This window comes from Tripterygium wilfordii, chromosome 12 (assembly GCF_013401445.1).
Source record: "Tripterygium wilfordii isolate XIE 37 chromosome 12, ASM1340144v1, whole genome shotgun sequence".
Taxonomy (NCBI): domain Eukaryota; kingdom Viridiplantae; phylum Streptophyta; class Magnoliopsida; order Celastrales; family Celastraceae; genus Tripterygium; species Tripterygium wilfordii.
Genome location: NC_052243.1, coordinates 4,442,650 through 4,457,609, shown reverse-complemented (window position 1 = coordinate 4,457,609; position 14,960 = coordinate 4,442,650). Strand labels below are relative to the sequence as shown.

Below are 14,960 nucleotides of genomic sequence, written 5' to 3'. Positions count from 1 at the left end.
AAATACAAGAGGAAGATAAGAGACAACTGCTATAATAGTACAAAAGCAGAAGATGACTCCAGATGGTAAAGAGGACAAAAGAGTGTTCCCTTGGACGAACAGGACCACACTCATGTCAAGCTCTGTTGATTATGGTGCCCGTTAATGCTTGGTTGTGGCAATTCCCACCCCGTAGAGAATTTTCTTCTACCTACTTTTTGTCCTTCTCATAAAATTTATTTTTCTGATGTAAGAAAAATAAATTTTATTTGTGATCAAATTAACTTTGAATCAAACACTATCAATAATTGCAGTTTTTTTTTTTTTCAATGCAAACGTAGGCAAACTTGTCTTCAATTAACTTTGGTTAATGAGTTACTCTACAACAAGTTAGCAATAAGATGGGAGTATTTTTCTGGACTCGTGGGCTTTACGTCCAGTTCTGAGGAGGGGTTAGGAGCCCTATTTTCAATTGCATGGGTTTCGGACCAGTCTTACTTATCGTCAGTGTGATGTGGGCTATTCTGGCATCTCGAGGTATAAGCCCACTTGGTGTGGTACAAACTGTTTTGACCGCTCAAAGTTTAGATCCACTCAGCTATCTGAAGGGCATGATGGGCTGGGAGTTTTCTCGGTTATCAAAAAAAAGTTTCCGCTGTACAACTACGAAAATGACATGTAGCCCATCTATTTGGTAGTTCATGGGAGCCCAACAAGTTTATTCCGTTGATTTAATCAATGAAATAGTTTTATTTACACTCTTTTATCCCGTAATTCATTGTCCAAAATTTATTGTTTTAATATAAATTCTATTGTTTTTTAGTTCTGAATTCATTTATTTTTGAAATTTCATTTGAAAAAGATAATGGAATTAAGATTTACCCGATAAAACTCATCGATAATAGATCTTGTTAGAAAGAGTTTTATGCGCTGATTCTGAATATGTAATTTTTTTTTTAAATTTAACACGTATTTTGAGAGTTAAAACGTTTTAAAATTTCGTTCAAGAGACTTGAGCTCCCATGGGATACCTAACACTACTGATACAACTATAGTTTCCCATCCTTGATGCATTTAAATACTGAATATGTATTTCAGCTTTAGCAACCCATGCTCTAGTCTTTCACTTACCTAATTAAGCTACAATGGATGTTCTTCTTCCATATGTCAGCACTGCAACAGTTGTTCTAATCACCATTTTATACTGCTTTCTACGACTAAGAGCCAGAGCTGCTAAGGGATTGAAAGCTCCCAAAGCCGCAGGTGGTTGGCCTATTTTAGGCCACCTACAGTTGTTTTCAGGACCCAAACTACCCCACATAACACTAGGAGCTCTAGCCGAGAAGTATGGTCCTGTCTATTCCATTCGGTTTGGCGTGCACCCAACTCTGGTGGTCAGTTCATCAGAGGTAGCAAGGGAATTATTCACAGCCAAAGACACGGTAGTGGCCTCGCGGCCAAAATTTGTGTCAGCTAAACTCTTGGGCTACAACTATGCCTTGTTTGGGCTTGCTCCCTATGGCCCGTACTGGCGCGAGTTGCGCAAGATTGTTATCGTAGAACTATTATCTAATCACCGGCTTGAGCTACTCAAACATGTCTTCATTCTCGACGTGGAGACTTCTTTAAAGGAGCTGTACAGGGTTTGGGAAGAGAAAAAGAATGGCGGCTCGGGGCACGTTTTGGTTGAGATGAGGCAATGGTTTGGGGACATGAGTTTAAGCATGATTCTTAAGCTAGTTGCAGGGCAAAGGTACTCTGAAAAAAGTGCTTTGGATGACAGAATGAAGAAGGCGATGAGGCAGTTCTTTGAGTACTTGGGGATGTTTGTGTTGAGGGACGCGGCTCCTTTTCTTGGGTGGCTAGACGTTGGTGGACATGAGAAATCGATGAAGAAGACTGCGGAAGAGCTGGACAGTTTTCTTGGGCAGTGGTTAGAGGAGCATAAGAAGAAGAGGGATTTGGGAGAGCTTGAAGGAGAACAAGACTTCATGGATGTTATGCTTTCTGTACTTGACGGCGTAAATGTTGCAGCTTCAGGGTATGATGTTGATACGATCATTAAATCCACATCCTTGGTAAGTTTTCTCTCCATTCACTTCGTTAGTCATGACAAACGTCAACAAATCTCTATGGGCCTGCCTGGATTGTAATTAAAAAAAAAAAAAAGGGTTATGTGAGGGTGAGTGAAGAAGATGTAGAGTAAATGAGAGCTGAGAAGAGTTAATAGATGTGAGTTAGAACAATACTTTAATAAGTTTCTTTGAGGTCTTTCATACTTGAAGGACAGAAACAAAGAAAAAAAAATCAGAAAACATCTTCAACTTCATTAAATAAGCATGACTGCATGAACTAGTACTTAACCTTGCACAAATATTTTTTTTCCTTTTTTGGTAACCGAGAATAACATAATACAAGTTTGTCCTTTGAATGTCTTCGAGCTCACGAGCACAAAAGTTTCTCACTTGATTTACAACAGGATAAGCTGGGTCAAATTCCATCTCGTGGTACAATGATATTACTTTTAGTGTGAATCAAACTTAGGATCTTCTGAATTCGTACAATTTGACCCAAGAGAGATTCACCATTAAACTATCACTCAGGTGGTCAACGAGCACAAGTACCCTAACCTTTTCCTATGAATCAAACAATTCAGCTACAACAACTGAAATAGATAAACTAATACCCAGTTGAGACAAAAACAAAAAAGAAACATGGAAAACAAATAAAACCAATTACTACATTGATTTCAGAGACAAATGATTTTGTCAACAAATTTGTACTTTTTTTTAATTTCGCAGGCTATGATTAGTGGAGGCAGTGACACCGCCATGGTTACCTTGACATGGGCACTGGCACTCTTGCTCAACAATCCCCATGTATTGGCCAAAGCTCAAGAAGAACTGGACATCTGCGTCGGAAAGGAAAGACTAGTAAGCGATTCAGACATTAGCAAGCTAGTCTATCTCCAAGCAATAGTCAAAGAGACATTAAGGTTATACCCACCAGCACCACTTTCAGGCCCTCGTCTATTCATGGAAGACTGCACTCTCTCTGATTACAAAATCCCAAATGGGACTTGGCTTATTGTGAATCTGTGGAAGATTCAAACCGACCCAAAAGTGTGGCCAGACCCATTTGAATTCAGGCCTGAGAGATTTTTAACAACTCACAAGGATGTTGAAGTGAGGGGTCAGAATTTTGAACTAATCCCATTTGGGAGTGGTAGAAGGGCATGTCCAGGGACATCATTTGCTCTGCAACTGGTGCACCTCGCATTGGCTACTTTCTTACATGCCTTTGAGTTTTCGACTCCTTCCAATGAGCCAGTTGATATGAGTGGCAGTCCTGGACTGACCAACCTCAAAGCAACCCCTCTTGAAGTTCTGGTCGCCCCCCGATTGCCACCCAAGGTTTACATTGCAGCATTATAAGATTCACTGATGGTGATGAAGCTTTTATTGGAGAGGCATAAAAGCCTTATAATTATTAGTGTATTGTACCAAATGTAGAGTGTCGAATAACTTACTTCATCTTTGGTTGTATATTGGTCAAGAGCCTCTTGATCATAACTTTGGGGTTCATGCTTGGCCGTTGTAACGCGTTCTTTGTCAGACAAAATATATATATTACTAATTAAAAATGTCATTTTGGTTAAAAAAAAAAACTCGTTTTCAAAGCAGTTATTTGAAGCACACATCTCATAACACAAAAGCATGTTAGTCTTATCTATTTGGCATTTTCTTAAGTTATAAGCTTAATTTGTCATTTTTTGGCTCTATGCCATTTTTAGGAACTTCTCTTTTTCCAGTACGCCCCGTTTTATCCGGTTCTTGATACCTCTATTGGGAAATTCTCATGCCATTAGTTGAGTCTTGTCATATTTGCTGGTTTTAGAAAGTCATACTTTCAAAGTCGTAATAAATTCGTCTTATGAACACCAAAAACATTCGAAATTATACGACTACTGAGTGAGTGGTGATATTACCGGAAAAATTTACCCATTAAGAATTTTGAATCAATATCAATATTAATTTTGAAATGTCAGTGGCTGAGAGTGAAAATCGCAGGAGAGTTTCTTTTGGGCTTCAAGTCATACACCTTACAATTTCAAAATATATATATACATGAGGGGTCCTTGATTTTTCAAATTTTTTTTTATATATATACATATGAGACGGATTTTCCGACTCAAGTCAAAAATACTGAAGAGTCATTTCCGTAGTTAAATGGAAAATCTATTATTAAATGATAATTTGATTGTATATATTGAGAAAAAAAGGTGTTGAATCGTGTCAGTAATGAAACTATCATATAATGAGTCCAAAAAATGAAAAAAAAAGTCTACAATAACTCTAATTTGTTACTATTTTTATAACTAATATCAATATTTGATATAGTTATAATCCCACAAAACTTGTTATATTTATTAGATTTATCATTAACAAATGACTATAAATAGCAAAAAAATAAATAAAAATGGTGGTGATGCACCCAAATCCCGACAATGCCCCCTCGTTCTGAATCCTCACTTAAGTTCTTGATTGGAGGTGTTGATAAAAATTTGGTGTTAGTCAATCCCTATAGTTGAAACTCAAAGAAAAGATAAGATTCAACTATCCATCAATTCTAGCAAATAATCTCTTCATGAATTTGGATTATACTTACATCATTATTCTTCTCCGAATCTGAATCTTCTAGCATTGGAGATTGATGAGAACAGACAAGAATATGGTGATCAAGATTCAATCTACCACCATCTCTACCATAGATAGGTTTGGGCACATGTTCCTATGGGGCTAACTCCTCAGCAAGAAATGAACTGAGTAAGCATCTAGCGTAACTCGTCCATCTGCTGTCTCTGGGAATCAAGTGCTTCCTAAATAGCCTCGACCTCACGACCATCATCACGGATATGGTTTCCTTCTTCGTAATTAGCCATTGAATCAAGGTCAACTCCTCGCTCTGATACCAATTGACGTGGATAGGAGGATCTCCATGGCAAGAGTTTTGGGTACGTAGATAATAGAGTAGAGAAGACTGTCATTGTTCGTTAAGACACACTTTGGCATGGCAATCTCGAAACTGCATGAAATGGAGCATAAATTTGTTAAGATAAATGTCATCTTTATATTAGTTAATATTTGATAATGAATTTATCTGAGATAAGTTTTTTTTTTTTTTTTAATCTCTTGGTATATGAAAATCGATAAATCATCATTTGATAAAGTCTACGTTTTATTAAAAAAAATAAATTAACCAACTAATTGATAAGTTGGATTTAATTATGATCATATTGTTTCTATCAACTTATCTCTTAGTCACAGGTTTTATAAATACACAGTGCACTCCAACTCCAAGTAAGTGATCAAAGTAAATGAAGATTCTTCTGAGATTTGTACAGATTCGTGTTTTTCTTCTTGGTTTTTGTTTCATTTTCTTGTACTTATCAAGAGAGAGGTTTATCGTGAGTGAAAACACCAAATACACGTGTAAGAATTGCTGGTGGACTCCAAAGTTGAAGACGTACACCTGAAGATCCTTCATGGATTTTGAGGCTGGGTTTTGGTCGATTCCGAGCAAGTTCGTGCCAACACAAATCCTTGGCAGATTCCAAGATAGACCACAGTCAAGGTGGATTCAGTTGTGTTGAAACATATACTTGATCAAGATGATTCGTGGATTTGAGTAAATGATTAGAGTGAGTAGGTTGAAACTTATCTTTTGTAACCTTTATCAAAGTATATAGTGATTTGTTTCAAAGGTTGGTTGTATTTAAAAGAAAGATACGAATTATATATAACATTGTTTAAGGCAGCATTGATAATTATTTTTGCAACAAGTTGTTTCTATATGTTCCAAAGGGAGTCACTTTGCTAATACTCCACTCTGTGACCACATTGTTGAGTCAAACACGTGAGAACAGAACATACAAACACAAGAAATACACACAACAATCTTCTTTGTATTCAGTAGATCAAGGTAGACTAGGGTTTTGGAGATATGTTTCCTCAAGTGATGTAGACTGAAATATTTGATTTTGATATTTTAGGAAACATATTATTTGTGAATCAATTAGTATTATTTTCTTAGAGTCAAGTATTTGGAGTAATTTATTTTTTACTTTTAAGTATTTGTTTCCCGTTAAGAATGATTTAGGGTTTGATTTAAGTTTACTATTTAAGATTGTAACCCTCAGGAGGCAAGTAGTTTTTATTATTGAATTTTGATATATGAAATAACGGCTGCCTAAGTGCGTGAGTTGTGTTTCTATAATTGTTGCTTTGTGTTTCTATAATTGTTGCTTATTGTGTAAGATAGGGTTATAGAAGAGTTGATTCTTGCTTGTGTGTTCGATTTTCTACGTCAATCAATCTCACGCTGCATCATCAACTGTGGAATAATCCCAAAAGAGGCAGATCCATACTAATACAGGACACAGGAGATACTAGATAGTAGAAGACTAGAGAGGCCCTGAGGAATAAAGACATAAAGGACCTGACAACATTACAAAGTGGAGATAAAATAGATAAATACATACGAGGCAATTCATTCAACACTCCCCCTAAATTGGTACGGCTTTGGTGAAGATGTTTGCCAGTTGCGCGCTCTTGAGTTCTACAGTGCCCCAACTTGATAATTCGATCTTTAATAACATCTCTACCAAATTGATACTTGATTGCAATATGTTTTGTTAGATTGTGGTCGACTGAGTTTTTAGCAATTGCTATCGTAGATTTACTATCACACAGAATCTAGCTCAGTCGAACCAGCTAAAATATCCCCAATGTTCTCCAGAAATCTTCTCACCCATGGCAGCCTTAGAAACTGCTACATATTCAGCCTCTGTAGAAGATAAGGCACAAAAACTAGGCAAATTAAATTTCTTTCCAGCTTCATACATAACTCCATAATCAAGATTTCCCTGGAGGTATCTCATCAGTCTTTTAGCAGCACCAAGATGTAATTGGATAGGGTCTCGCATGAACCTTGATGGTAGACTTGTAGGAAACATGATGTCTGTTCTAGTGTGTATAGCAAGCTACCCACCAAACTCCTATAAACTTAATTATAATTTTAAAGTCTAATAATATAAATGCATTTGCTTTCTCTGACCCATCTTCCTTGTGAAGTTTTACATTTACAATTAATGGAACAACTACTACTGAATTACATCCCAACAAATTATGTGTCACGACCAAAAAATGGGGCACGTGACCGGCACAAGACCTCGATAGTTTAGATAATGATTTTTGCAAATTGTTGTTTCTATGTGTTCCCTGCTTCTCGCTGTCTGTTATCTCTCAAACTAAAATATATATCTTTCCATTTGTAGGTATAGATTCGACGACAATAAGTATCATATATTATTATTTACGTAACATGGAATCCACCAAGCAAAGTCGACATATATAATTCACCAACTAGTATTATTGCTATTCCGATTCACCCCATAATATAGAGATGACCTGAAAGGCGTGGAATAATTAGGGCTTCAAGTGGCGTTTTGCTTGGAGAGTGACGAATCCAATAACTTCAGCCATATCACCAAGTGCGGAACCAGGAATTTTCTTTAGGGTGGGCTAGACTAACACCTTATGCAACATGATTATTACTTGATTGAAAAAAAAAATCACTTGATTTGAACTAAAATTTTTCATTTTCTTTTCCAGCATCATGAAGAAACATAAAAACTGGTTATAAAGTTCTCCAATATACCAACTCAATAATTAATTAAAACTCTGAAAGTAGAATAGAAAATGAGATCAGTTAGAGTGTTAGACCATCTAACCTTACTCTTTCAATCAGTGAAAGTGCAAAGCGACAATGCCACAAAATCCAAGAAGCTCCCAAGTCCCAAGCATGCTTCAAAATCAAAATCACTCACTAACTCACAAAGCTTCAAAATCAAAAGGCTAGAAAACCCAAGAAGCTGCCGCAGGCTTTCTTTCCCTTCTTTGAATGAGACTTGATTGTGCATTAGAGATGAGGGAATCCTAACGAAAAAGGAAGTCTTTGTACTCTAATGGTTGTGGGAGTGTGGTCACTTGGGTTGATTTGCATTGGGCTTGTTGTTGGGCGTTGGGTCACTTGGTTGGGATTTTTAGTTTTGTATTGGGCTGAATGATAATGGTATTGTGTGGGTTTGATCTGATGTGGGCTAAATATGTATTATAAGAAAAAAAAAATTAATTATATATATAGATGTTTTTTTAAAAAAAAAGTTAGAGTGGGGTGGAGCCCACCCTAGCCCTCACACACTTCCGAGTTCCGTCCCTACATATCACTATTTGGAGATGCAAAATCAAACCCATGAAGCATATTAGCAAGTGTAAGCATCAAGACTTGAAAGGCAAAAGACACACCAGGACACATTCTTCTACCACTCCCAAATGGTAAATACTCAAAATGACGTCCCCCTAACATCAACCTCTTCATGTCTTGTCAGAAATATCTCTGGCTTGAACTCCCAAGGATTCTCCCACACGTACGTCTGGGTCTTGTTGAATCTTCCAGAGGTAAAAAGAGAATCCTATTCCCTTTTGCGACATGGTAACCGGACACCGGACAGTCCTCCATTGACTCGTGTGGTAACCTGAATGGACCTGGAGGGTATAGTCGTAATGTTTTCTTTATAACAGCTTCAAGATAGACAAAAGATTTGACATCTGATTCATTCACTAGTGTTTGTGTACCAATGTGCGCATCCAACTCTTGCTGGATCTTCTTCAGAACGTCAGGGTGGTTGAGTAGTAGTGATAGAGTCCAAGTGAGTAGTCTTAGTGGTGTCAGAGGCTGCTAATATAATAGATAGTAAATGTCATATAAGTACCCATATTTGACAAATGCTAGATTGGTACGTTCCGCTCCCTTCTCGTACAACTTTTCCTTTTCTAGAATTCTCAAAGTGTAAAGCAATTCTTCTCATATGAGTCACTTTATTTAACACTAAGTCATGATCAATCCTCCTCGCTTGTCTTCCAACGTATGGATAAGATCGTAAAATGAATTGCCTCGCAGGAGCTGTCGCTAAGGCCAAGTTTAATTTGGGTTCAATTTGAAAAAGAGAATAAGCTGTATGAGAGTAACAGAGATAAACTTCAAAATGAATTTTATTAATGATCAACGTTAATATCTAAGCTTATACAATCACTCACTATATACACAGTACTTTAACAGACTTTCATGAGATAGATCCTTTATGAGATAGCAAGTCTATCACGTTAAGAGACAACACACAAGGATAGAGTTGGTTCAATATACTGGATGATCCCATGCGTGTAGTGAGACTTGTTGATATTGCTAGTCTTATCACTTGATTTGTTTGAGCGCTTTGAGTGTGATGACCGTGTCTCAACCGAGGATAGTATTTGATCAAGGTCTTCCTCCTTATCTGAACCATTTTGTTGAGATGAAGCTATCACTTGACATGGGTGAGTCTTGCTTGAGCCAATCCATTTACTAAGTTTGTTTGAACTGTCTATACGTGTGACTTCCTTATCTCTCCTATCCACCTTGTAACTCCTTTTATCTTCACACGTATGTAGCATAGCATAGTTGATCATGGTTGCTTGACCTTGTTGGTTATTACCCTCCCGCAAACCATGGCGAGGCTCGAGACATAGTTTGGGTCGAAAGTAAAGAAGGGTGGCCTTGGACATCGGTTTGGTGAAGATGTCTGCTACTTGGTCAGTGGTTGGAACATACTTAGTAATGAGTTGGCCAAGCGCAACTCGCTCACGTACAAAATGATAGTCCAGCTCAATGTGCTTCGTTCGTGCATGGAAGACCGGGTTGATAGTCATATAAAGGGCACTCAAATTGTCACAGTGTAAGACTGGAGTGGAACACACAGGAACACAAAGATCTTTCATGAGGAAAGTAAGCCAGGTGAGTTCTGCAGTAGCATGAGCCATAGCTCTATACTCAGCTTCCGTACTTGATCGAGCAACAGTTTTTTGTTTTTTTGAACACCAAGAAATTAGATTGCTGCCAAGATATGTGCAATACCCGGTTGTTGATCGGCGTGTGGAAGGACACCCTGCCCAGTCTGCATCAGAAAAAACACAGAGATCAAGTGTAGTGTTGGAGATAAAATGTAAACCAAGATGTATGGTTCCTTTTATATAGCGAAGAATACGACGTGCCATTTTTAGATGTGTTTCCGTTGGTGCATGCATAAATTGTGAGATGTAGTTAACACTGTATGAAATGTCTGGGCGGGTAAGTGTTAAATATTGTAATGCACCTACAATGCTACGGAAGAAAGAAGGGTCATCAATGGCTACGGTTTTGACAGGATCTTTGGTTTTGGATTCAATCGGGGTAGTCATTGGTTTGCACTCACTCATACTAGTTTTCTCTAGAATAGTTAGAGCATAATGAGTTTGTGAAAGGTGTAACCCGGAGCTAGTTTGAGTGACTTCAACCCCTAAAAAATGATGTAGAGGGCCAAGATCCTTCATGGCAAATTCTTTGCTGAGAATATTGATGAATCTATCAATCAACTGGATACTGGAACCTGTGAGAAGCATATCATCAACATAAAGAAGCAGGATTAGTATATCATTGCCAGAGTTAAAGATAAAAAGTGAAGGATCCACCAAGCTGCAATGAAAACCAAAGTGACATAGAAAAGTACTGAAACGGTCAAACCAAGCCCGTGGTGCTTGTTTGAGTCCATAGAGTGCCTTGTTGAGTTTGCAAACATGATTAGGGTGTTGGGGGTCCTTCATTCCAGGAGGTTGGTCCATGTAGATGTCCTCAGTGATATAGCCATGTAGGAAAGCATTTTTAACGTCTAATTGCCGAATTTGCCAATTCCGAACTAGAGCAACAGTAATTACCATTCGAATGGTTCCTGGTTTAATGACTGGTGAAAAGGTTTCTGTGAAGTCTATCCCATCAACTTGATGATATCCTTTGGCAACTAGACGAGCCTTGAGTCTGTCTAGTGTCCCATCAGCCTTTAGTTTGGCTTTGAATACCCATTTAGAGCCAATCACATGCAATTTAGGTGTGCGGGGTACTAATGTCCAGGTGCCATTATCATGCAGCGCATGTAGTTCCTCGGTCATGGCTTGACGCCAACCATCATGAGTAAGTGCAGATCGAACAGAGGTTGGTTCCCTTGGTATATTTAAAGTAGTAACATTCAAAGCATACTTGGGATTTGGTTTGAAGATGCCATCTCTTGCACGGGTTATCATTGAATGATGTGGCTGAGATTCTTCTTGTAGCTGCAATGGAGAGGAGACAAAGTTAGTGTCATCAACAGAAGATGGCATATTGGAATCAGAAGACACGGGTATAGAAAACTCCTGGATAGACAGCGCTGATGATGACGGCATTGTTGGACATGAATCTTCCAATGCCCGTGGCTGTAGAAACTGAACAGGTGGAGTGGGCACATGAGCAATTGCAACATCATCAGGTATATCTTCCAATGCCCGTGGTACAGCTGGTAGGTGTGCATCATGCTGTTCAATTGCTTCTGCTGCAGCTGGTATGGGCGCATGTTCGGGTGTATGGGCATCATACTCTTCAAGTGTTTCTGCTGCTTGTGTTGCGGCTGGTGCCTCAAGTGATGAAGTGACTAACGGGTCTGCTGCAGACAGTGTATGGGAGTCGACTGGTTTGGCTGCAGTTGGCTGGTGTGAGTTAGCTGGTGTGTGAGATGCCGAGAGATGTAATGGAGAAGAATAAGGTGATGTAGCAATTGTATGAGGATTCTCGGAAGATAAGTCATGCAACCAGTTATCAAAAATGAAGTCTATCCTAGATGGAGATGGTGGTGGATAGGTGAGGCCTTTGTTTTTGTAAGGGAAGCAAGATTCATCAAATACAACATGACGTGAGATCAAAAATTTTTTACTTGGAGGATGGTAGCATTTGTATCCCTTGTGTTGTAAGCTGTACCCTACAAAAACACAAAGAATACTCTTAGGATCAAACTTGTTCATTTTTCTATCCCAAGTGTATGGAAAACACTTGGAGCCAAATACACGAAGAGATGAGTAATCCGGATGAGTACCAAGCAATTTAAAATATGGAGTTTGGAAATTTATACCAGATGAGGGCAATCTATTGATCAAAAATGTAGCTGTGCTGAAAGCCTCAACCCAAAGATTTAAAGGAAGACCACTATGAAAGAGCATTGTCATGCCAAGCTCCCTTATTGTGCGGTGTCGTCGTTCAACCATTCCGGATTGCTCAGGGGTATATGGGCATGATAGATGATGGATAATTCCCTGTGATCTAAAATGAGATCCTAATTTATTGTTAACAAATTCACCACCACCATCCGAGTGAAAAATCCGGATTTTTTTGTTAAATTGACGCTCAATATATTTTTCAAAGGCAAAGTAAGCATCAACAAAGTCATTTTTTGTCTTGAGAGGAATTATCCATGAATATCGAGAAAAATCATCTACTAAGCATGCATAATATCGAAAATTACCCAAAGATGTTACAGGTGCGGGACCCCACAAATCACAAAAAAATTTCTCAAATATATTAGTGCTTGAATGTTTAGAACAACTAAAAGGTAGCTTACTAAGCTTCCCTAGCTGACAGCTATCACAAAACAAATGTGATTTATTGGAACCTAGAACATTAATGAACCCTTTATTTTTAAGCAAAAGCAAAGTACCCACTTGGGGGTGACCCAATCTTTGATGCCATAAATCTGGTGTCCCAGACTTAAATCGATTCAAAAAATGAGCCTCCGGTGGGTTGTGTAAAACATACAAGTCACCCTTGCGTGCTCCTGTAATCACCTGTTGTCCTGTTTCTCGTTCCTTAACACAAAACCCATCATTAGAAAACTCAAGATTTAGTGGAAATTGAGAAGTTAATTGACTCACAGAAAGTAAATTTTTCTTTAGAGCTGGGACATGTAGAACATCCGTTAATGTTAAGTCAAAATTTTTTTCTTTTATTTGTGCTTCGCCTATTCCTTTAATTGGTAGAGGGGCTCCATCTCCTACAAACACGTTATCAAAACCATGATATTGATGACAATTTTTCAACAAATTTTTGTTACCTGTCATGTGGTTTGATGCACCTGTGTCAGCTGTCCATTCTGTTTCTGAAATGGTGTTGTCAAGCGTGAGTGCAGCAAGTGCATGCGGAATTTCCTCTGGCTGTTGTTGTTTTGCACGTTGGAGCCACCAACAGATTTTGGCAATGTGACCCACTCCTTTGCAGTGAGTACATACCTCATTCAGATACATTTCTCTTTCATTGGGAGTCATACGTCGACATCCTGGAGGAGCTGGTCTGCGGGATCCGTTGTTTATATGTGAAGTATGATTTCCATGTTGTCCTCCTTGGGCTTGGAAGCCACGGCCATTGCTTGTAAATGGTGAGGACAAGTTTTTTTCTCCACGTGTTTGTCTTCCAAAATGTTTGCCTTGTTGTTTCTGTCCAATAAAAGCATAAGATGCATTTGAGCCATTTAATGGATCTAGGGTACTTACATTGTTTTCAGGTACCAACGCATTCCACTGATCGTGGCATTGTAATTGTGAGACTAGTTCTGCATAAGTTGGGCGTGGTGGCCTCATCATAGACGTGACAAATTGTCTATAGTTTGGTCCCAAACTTGTAAGTAAGTAGAAGACCTTGTCAGAGTCAGGAACCGGCTTGCCAATTGCTGTGAGACTATCACATATTGACTTAAAGGATTGAATGTGTTCTGAGGTTGGTGTGGACTCACTCTTACGAAGAAATGACAACTGATGACGTAATGAGATCTCACGTTCCTGAGAATCTTGTGCATACGCATTTTTTAAGGATGTCCATACAGAGCGACTGGTTTCCTGCCCTATAACCAGTCCAAGGGCTTCCTTGGTGAGAGTTGCAATGAGCCAACCTCGTAGAGTACGGTCAGCTTTTTTCCATGTGGCGAATTCTGGATTGGATTCTTGTGTGGTGATTGATTCTTCAGTGTTACCATCCTCTTTGACTGAAGTTTTTTTGACTGTGATTGTTTGTGGTGGTCCATCGCTTGTAAGATGATCAACAAGCTCTTGGCTCTCTGCTAGGGCCAAAGCTTGTTCTCTCCATGCTGGATAGTTGGAGGAATCTAAGTGTTGAGTAATGAAATTGCTGATATTGAGATTGTGGGTTGCCATGTCTGATACGTTTGTTTGGCTGTGTGAATTGGTGTTTGGTATGAGAAAAAAATAATAATAATTGAAGATCGTGTGAGGAAGAAGATCACTCCTCTGATACCAAGAAAAAGAGAATAAGCTGTATGAGAGTAACAGAGATAAACTTCAAAATGAATTTTATTAATGATCAACGTTAATATCTAAGCTTATACAATCACTCACTATATACACAGTACTTTAACAGACTTTCATGAGATAGATCCTTTATGAGATAGCAAGTCTATCACGTTAAGAGACAACACACAAGGATAGAGTTGGTTCAATATACTGGATGATCCCATGCGTGTAGTGAGACTTGTTGATATTGCTAGTCTTATCACTTGATTTGTTTGAGCGCTTTGAGTGTGATGACCGTGTCTCAACCGAGGATAGTATTTGATCAAGGTCTTCCTCCTTATCTGAACCATTTTGTTGAGATGAAGCTATCACTTGACATGGGTGAGTCTTGCTTGAGCCAATCCATTTACTAAGTTTGTTTGAACTGTCTATACGTGTGACTTCCTTATCTCTCCTATCCACCTTGTAACTCCTTTTATCTTCACACGTATGTAGCATAGCATAGTTGATCATGGTTGCTTGACCTTGTTGGTTATTACAATTGGTATGTTCCACTGGCTATCCAGTATTACTGCGTAATTAGGCTTTGACTGTTTTCCTCTTTGGATTGTGTGGAATCATGTGTCCGAGTGATATATATTTGTTTTCCTCTTGAGTTCAAGTTTATCATCTAGATCATCTTCATTTGTGTCTCCATGCTCTAGTTAGTACAATCAATAATTGTATCGAGTTCACCAAAGCAGCATA

At 38.5% G+C, this 14,960-nt stretch overlaps 1 protein-coding gene across 2 annotated transcripts in view; it reads left to right on the top strand.

The window, feature by feature from the left end:
* The first annotated feature begins 1,073 nt into the window (after positions 1-1,073).
* The window catches only part of LOC120010982 (cytochrome P450 CYP82D47-like), a 44,462-nt gene continuing 30,575 nt past the window's right edge, over positions 1,074-14,960 (top strand). The window contains exons 1-2 of one of the 2 annotated variants that reach the window (XM_038861967.1): positions 1,081-2,057; positions 2,781-3,617. In XM_038861967.1, the coding sequence (XP_038717895.1) occupies positions 1,125-2,057; positions 2,781-3,413 (1,566 nt within the window). In that variant the 5' untranslated portion in view covers positions 1,081-1,124 and the 3' untranslated portion in view covers positions 3,414-3,617. Of the gene's footprint in view, positions 2,058-2,780; positions 3,618-14,960 lie in introns of those variants that run through there. The other variant, XM_038861968.1, reaches the window with a different exon arrangement.